Source organism: Palaemon carinicauda, chromosome 14 (assembly GCF_036898095.1).
Source record: "Palaemon carinicauda isolate YSFRI2023 chromosome 14, ASM3689809v2, whole genome shotgun sequence".
Taxonomy (NCBI): Eukaryota; Metazoa; Arthropoda; class Malacostraca; order Decapoda; family Palaemonidae; genus Palaemon; species Palaemon carinicauda.
The window spans coordinates 84,670,936-84,678,435 of NC_090738.1; the positions used below are offsets into that span (position 1 = coordinate 84,670,936).

General features: G+C 35.3%; 1 protein-coding gene across 1 annotated transcript in view; it reads right to left on the reverse strand.

Annotated features, from left to right (window-relative positions):
• Positions 1–1,318: 1,318 nt before the first annotated feature.
• Positions 1,319–7,500, reverse strand: part of LOC137652852 (uncharacterized) — a 6,306-nt gene continuing 124 nt past the window's right edge. Inside the window, exons 1-3 of the mRNA XM_068386248.1 lie at positions 7,367–7,500; positions 1,927–6,994; positions 1,319–1,435 (exon numbers count right to left, since the gene is read on the reverse strand). The exon at positions 7,367–7,500 is cut by the window's right edge and continues 124 nt beyond it. Coding sequence (XP_068242349.1) covers positions 1,319–1,435; positions 1,927–6,549 — 4,740 coding nt within the window. The 5' untranslated portion in view covers positions 6,550–6,994; positions 7,367–7,500. The remainder of the gene's footprint in view (positions 1,436–1,926; positions 6,995–7,366) is intronic.

Below are 7,500 nucleotides of genomic sequence, written 5' to 3' on the forward strand. Positions count from 1 at the left end.
AATAAACAAGTAAAATGTAAAGTATATTTCTATCCCAGTAAACAAACCGTCAAAATAATAATAAGATCAATCAGAATTCAATACACTTAAATAGTAAATTGATTAATGAAATACAAACAAAGTAACTATAAGTATAAATAAGTATGTAATGTAAGTATAGGTAAGGTACGTATAATTTGGGTAAATATAAGTAATAACACTTATCACACAAGCATCGATTAAAGCTGCAGGAATAAAAATCAAGATCTGGACAGTTTAAAACAAAGAAAAAATAGCTTTTCTCTTACCTTGTTTATAGTGTAATTTAGGAGATAGGTAAGCGGGTTCTCCTTTGGCAGGTCCGGGTCCAATGGTATTTTGAAAGAATTATTCCATATTTGTGCGACACATGATCGTGATGCAAATAATAAGATCCATAGTTCACTAAATAACTTCAAAGATTAATCCACTGTAAGTATGACTGGAACTTCTACAGTCGACTGCTGCTGTTCAAGTTCTTGACAGATACTCTTCTTGACAGGTACTATGCGGTTCTCCGTCACTCAGTAAACCAAGAAAACATTTTCCGCATTAAAATTGGTGGTTTGTTTACGGCAGTAACCATTTAAAAGAATTAGGCGAGAAAAGCTATTTATAAAATTTACGTTAACTTTAGAATTGACTAATTAAGTAATTACAGAGGTAAAGTACTTTAATACTGATGCCGTAGTGATAATGTATATTTTTTTTCTTTAATATCTAGTAAAATTAAAAGAAAAATACATATTTTTCTACACTCCAGGGGAGAGATTTTGATTTAGTATGAAATCAAAAGTATGTAATGTAAATGTATTTACACGAAAATTACCCAAAAATAAAAACCAACCCAAGGAATCCAAATAAAACAATATTAACAGTAATGAAAAATCCCTAATCAGATTCAGCCAAAATTTGGTGAATTTTGGCAGCCCCCTGTATAGCTGCTTTTCTTTTAGGACGTGATGATACAATATGAACATTCTTAGTGTCTGGTACACCTTGCTTCTCATCATCGCTTGGGACTGACAAAAGAGGAATTATAGAACTAGAGTGCCGTTTTAATATTTCTCCAGTTTTCCCTTTAAAGACTTTCACAGCCGTAACTTCATTGTTTATATTTTTTACAATTTCCTTAATGCGTCCCATTGGATAATTACAGGGTTTAGCTAAGGGTTCCTTCAAAAGTACTATATCTCCAACTTTAAGTTCTTTATGTTGAACGGGCTTGTATCGGTCTTTTTTATTCACGGCTTGATATATCAGATTCCCAACAAATTCTTCATTGTATATTTTAATAAGATTATATCGTACATTTTGTAGTTTCAGTAATGATGAAGGAATCTGATCTGCATTGAATTCTGGATCGGCATCTGTTGGGCCTTGTAGTTGAGGGATTATATTGATGGAAACCAATTCTCTGCCATGAATCAACATCTCTGGGGTAATGATTTCTGGAATGCTCTCTCCTGAAGAGTCCCTAAGAGACTCTTTAAATGAAATTGGCCTTCTGTTCACCAAATGTATAGTTTTGTGAACAATAAAATCAAAATCCCGAAGGGGAAGAATGTTATTGCGCATTGCTCCAAATAATAAGCGCTTGGTTAGTTTCACACAAGACTCTACTAACGAGCCGAGTTGATTACATCCTTTGTAATATTGCTCAAATTTAAAGGATTTAATTCCATGTTCCTGTAAATATGCATTTGTCTCGTAATCGCTCAAGAAACTAGAGACCTGATTTGCACCAGCAACGAATTGCGATCCCAAATCAGACAGACATAAGGAGGGAATGCCAAATTCATATGTATGAAGTTGTAATGCTCTAATAAATTCCTCTGAAGTTAAATCCATACAAATTTTCAAGTTAATAGCCCGAGACCATAGACATGTAATACATAACAACCATACCTTGACAGTATTTCCTTGATCATTCTTTATTTTAAATGGACCCATATGATCAATGAAAATCTGTCTGTACGGTATGTTTTCAGGATTAATCCTAAACTCTGGGTAATGACTTTGATTTAATTTGATTACCCTCTCATTTAATCTCTTACAAGTAATGCAGTTTGACAGAACTTTCTTCACAGTCGAGTATATATGGGTAATCCAAAAGTTTCTTCTAAGTTCCGCCAACAAAGGATAACAACCAGCATGTGAGAGCTTCACGTGCAACTCCCTTATAATCAGAGGAACCAACATACTGTCCTTCGATAGTAGTAAAGGATAGTTGAACTTGTTAAGATGTTGGACTTCCTTCAATCTTCGGCATTTACTTTTTACCCTCACCATGCCATCCGAATCAAGAAACAAGTTCAACTGTGCAACAATGTTAGGCAGATTCTTCAACTGCTTCTGTTTTGAGTGAAAATAATCAAAGACATCTGGGAAGTGAACATGTTGATCCCTGATTATAATCTGCCTACAAGCTTCATCATAAAAGTTAAAACCTTCATCTTCAACTTCAAAATGATCTAGAGCTGGATTTTTACTTTTAAACTTAGATTTCAAAATGCTGCAGAACCTGAGCACCACCGCATGCACTCTCACAGCCTTCTCAAAACTAGAAACCCTGTTAAAAGGGAAAAGATGTTCCGAGCCCACATGAGGTGAACAAGCACTACCACAATTTGTCTCCACTTTCTGCACTCGTTTAGATTCAAATAATCCAGGTATGATGAAAGACAATGTGCTGTCACTACAGATCACATTGCTTTTGCTCTCTGTAATGAACTTAGGACCAGTTATATAGTTTGTTTTCATTAGCTGCCTAAAGGATAAAGGTCTGGTGATGCAGTCTGCTGGATTATCTTCTCCAGACACAAAAGAAAATTTCATACAAGAATCCTCACACAGCTTATTGATATACTCTAATCTATTGAGTATAAAGGGTTGCTTTTTTTGTAGTTTGTCAAGTTTCAAGGCGTAAGACTGCAGCCAGGTCAGTACCACCAAACTGTCAGAATAGACCTCGCATCCAACTATCTCAATAGGATCAATGCAACCAAATCCTGAAAGTTCATTCTTCAAATCCTTTACAGTTTCTACAGTTAAAGCAAGAGCTTGTAATTCCAAGCTTGGTATGGATTTTGACTCCAATTGTTTACTCACCAGTTTATTTCTTGCTAAAATAAAGTAGATCTTATTTGTATTTATGTTATACAGATACACTGCAGCGCCAAACAGAACCTTACTACTATCAGCAAACCCAACCAATTTATATTTGTGAGTACGAGCACCAAAATTCCGTGGGAACTCTACAGAAGGTGCAGAATTGGCCTGCTTGCAGATATTCTTCCATTCATTGATCAAAGGAGCAGTAAGCTTTTCATCCCAATCTAGTTCTGGTCTACACTGCAATCTGTGTAGAAACAATCTGGCTCGATTCAGTATAGGTCCATTGAAATTAAGAAGATCGAACTGTGAAGCTATAGTAGATAAAACTTGTCTTTTTGTTGATGAATTTATATCCAGTTGTATGGGTTTTGTAGACAATGTATCACTCATTCGATCCCACTCAAGTCCCAGCAGTTTACTTTTTGTCGGAGTCTCTGTTTCCTGAATTTTGTCAATTTCTTTCTGTAATGACATGTCATTTGATAAAAACTGCTGAAGTGAAAACTTATATGGACTGAAAATATCCTCCAACATTGTATACATCCACAACAAACACTCTGACGTTTCTGCCGTAAATGCACAGTTGTCCATATAAGACAACTGATAAATGGTTCTCTTGAGTTTCATCAATGGAAAAGAATCATTGGTAGAATCCAGTATCAATATCTTATATAACCCAAGCATTAATAATGCAGGTGAACATCGAAGCCCAAAAGGAAGTCTACTATTCTTATAGCCAATAATTGAAAAATCTCCATCTTCAAGATTTCTAAACCATAAAAAACAAAGGCGATTTTGGTCGACTTCCTCAAGACCTATATTGTTGAATGCCTTCTTTATATCAAAGCAACATAATTTGCTTCCGAACCTCAAATTAATAATGGAAGTGGAGAGTTTCTGATTTAATGTGGGACCTGCATGCATAGTTTGATTGTGATTCATACTGCCTTTGTCACTCAAATTGGATAGGAACACAACCCTACATTTTGTGGTCTCACGATCAGGCTTAAAAATGCCCATAAAAGGCATGAAACTGGACTCTGGATGCTCCTTCTTGAATTTATCAAGATTTTCAATTCTCTCAATTATACCAGCATCTGCTTGCTCTTTAAATACCATATTTATCTGCTTCAGTGTATCATCTAAATTTCCTTGAAATTTTCTTTGCAAGCCTGACAGTATTTTCTCTGATATATTGAAGTTATGTCCCAAAAGGTGAGAAACTCTAGGGTTCCAGAGTAATGGCATTACCAGCCTCCCTTCACTATTCCTTGTAGTTTTCTCTAAAACGTAATTGACCAACTGAGTATGTATTTCAACAGTTTCAGAGTATATTGAAGTCTCTCTACACAATGCTTCGTCACAAACAGAATCAAGTACATCCTTTTCAATATCAACTAACCCACTGACTTCATCATCCTCTCCTTCCAAAACAAATGATTCATTTCTAATCTCGATTTTACCAAAATCTATATTAGAGGTTTGATAAAACTTAGCTTCTTCTGAAGGCAGGTAGTCTGGGGTTATATTAGTTATCGAAATGTAGGAAGACGACGAGACTTCAGGGGCATATGGTAAATAAGGCAGATCATGTAAAATAGTCTCGGTTGCTCCCTTTAACACTACACCATGAGGAGTTCTTGAATATATAGATTTCTCTCCGAATACAATTTCAGTCTCAGGTATGCAATAGCTGGATTTTGATCCCAAAATAAGCTGAATATCAGAAATATCTTCTGAACCATCCAAAAGTCTTGTATCTGCCAATTTATATCCTTTTGACAGAAATCCATTCACAACTCTGTTCAACTTGGGAAGATTCAAAGTAATATTTATATTTGGAAGGCACAATGCATAAATGACTCTTGAATCCCTGTCAAATTTCATTTCCACCTCAACAATTTTGGTGTCATAACTTCTAGGGACATTGATACCATTCACAGTAAGTTTAACACACTCTCGTATGACTGGTAGATTCAATCTGCTTGCCAACTCTTCAGATATAAAATTGGATTGACATCCACTGTCTTTCATACAACGCACATTGGAACCACTTATGTTACACGTGAAGGTTGGAAGAATCGTATCTCCCTCACTTGAGTTCTTCAAAGCCTCTGTAATAGTAGTAATGTTATTCTGGGATCTTTCCGTAGGATTTTTAGCCTTTGGGTCTTTCTTGTCCTTGTTTTTTTCATGGAATTTTTTCTTGTTAAGGTCCAGATTCTTTTGACTAATGTCATTGGATTGATTTTCCCCTGGATGAGTGCACAAGTAATTCCAATGAAAACCTTTGCAATTTGCACACCGATATCTAAATTTGTATCTGCACTTTTCAGTAGAATGTGATGCCAGGCCACATCTAGTACATCCATCGATACTCTTCAATTTCTCGATTTTGGAAACAGGAGAAATAAAATTCGTATCTTCTCTGATGTTATGGCTAGCCTTTTCTTGGACTGTGCTACACAAGGAGCATGGATAACATTTTGCAGTAGCTCCACTAGTTCCCTCTGGTGTGAAGTTCACATTTATTGCCATATCCACAGAATGATCTGTTACTTTCACTTTCTTCTTATGGTGACTGTATCTTGTGCAGGCAGTGAAGAAATTATCACTAATCTCTTCAATTGAAGGCCATGTATGGTTAGTAATATTTATCAGTAAATCCCTGAACTTTTCATTCAAACCTGTCCACACAAAGTATTGCAAAATATAATCAATAGAAATATTCAACTTACGGACATTCTCTATTATACCTTTAACTTTGGATACATATTCAAATGGGTCATCACATTTGTCCAAGTTTAGCTCAGATAGCTGCTTGATGGTGCTGAATTTCTGAACGTCTGGAGAAGCAAGTGCCTTTTCTAAGAGCTCCTTTGCTTTACTATATCCTTGGTTATGAGACTCCAAGGAATCTATCAAAACCAAGGCTCTTCCAGTTATCTGCTGCTTTAGGAGTAAAAGCTTTTCGTAGTCAGAGTATTCATACCTGTTGATAACTGCCTCAAACCGAGATAAAAATTTAGTTAGGTCTTCGTTCTCTTGACCAGAGTATCGAGGTAAAGGAGCTGTTGGTCTCTTCAAAAGGGGAAGAGCTGGAGTAGGGGGTGATGGTGTAGTCGGTACAGGCGATTGGAGCTTAAATAAAGACGAACGTAGTTTGTCTTGATAATTTTCACAGGCCTCCAATTCTTCCATTAGTTCACTTTCGTTTTCTTCAGAACTCCATTTAATACCCTGTATTTGAAGATCCAAATCCTTCAAACGTGCCATGTTGTCAGTCAACTTAGACTCAAGTGCTAGCTTATCTGAAGCTTCAAGTAAGATGAACTGATCACGTTGATTAAAAGACTCCGTAACAGACTTTCTTACAAACTTCCGAGAAGTTATTAATCTCTTCAGTTCAGTCATCTTGACTAATATATAAGTAACAATAACAACAGACCACAGTAAAACAATAAATAGCAGTACTAATACAAGCAGAAGTGTATAAACAGTAATCACAAAAAATAACTTAAAGTAATTTTTATGTAAATTATTACCATGGACCCTAAACCTACCTCCGGGAAACACAGCCACCCACTCAACTTCCAGATCCTGTCACGGTCGCCATGTATAAAAATTAGGTTTTTATACAGATTTAATGATAAGGTAACTCATTAAATTTATAAGTTAATATAGGGTATAGTAAATAATAAAGTATAAGTTACAATGAATTTAATTGTAATGTATATACTCGAACCAAAAATAAACTTCTGAATGACAAACAATTGACGTGAACCATAAGGATAGAAAGTGAGTACTTGGGCTGCATCATCCGGAGGCCAATGAAATGAATCCGAAAGTATACACACATCTGAAATAGTGAACAAAAGGAAATCTTAAGATTTCAGGTATGAACAGAATCGGACACAACTACCCCAATGAAATAACAGCCCAAAAATAAACAAGTAAAATGTAAAGTATATTTCTATCCCAGTAAACAAACCGTCAAAATAATAATAAGATCAATCAGAATTCAATACACTTAAATAGTAAATTGATTAATGAAATACAAACAAAGTAACTATAAGTATAAATAAGTATGTAATGTAAGTATAGGTAAGGTACGTATAATTTGGGTAAATATAAGTAATAACACTTATCACACAAGCATCGATTAAAGCTGCAGGAATAAAAATCAAGATCTGGACAGTTTAAAACAAAGAAAAAATAGCTTTTCTCTTACCTTGTTTATAGTGTAATTTAGGAGATAGGTAAGCGGGTTCTCCTTTGGCAGGTCCGGGTCCAATGGTATTTTGAAAGAATTATTCCATATTTGTGCGACACATGATCGTGATGCAAATAATAAGATCCATAGTT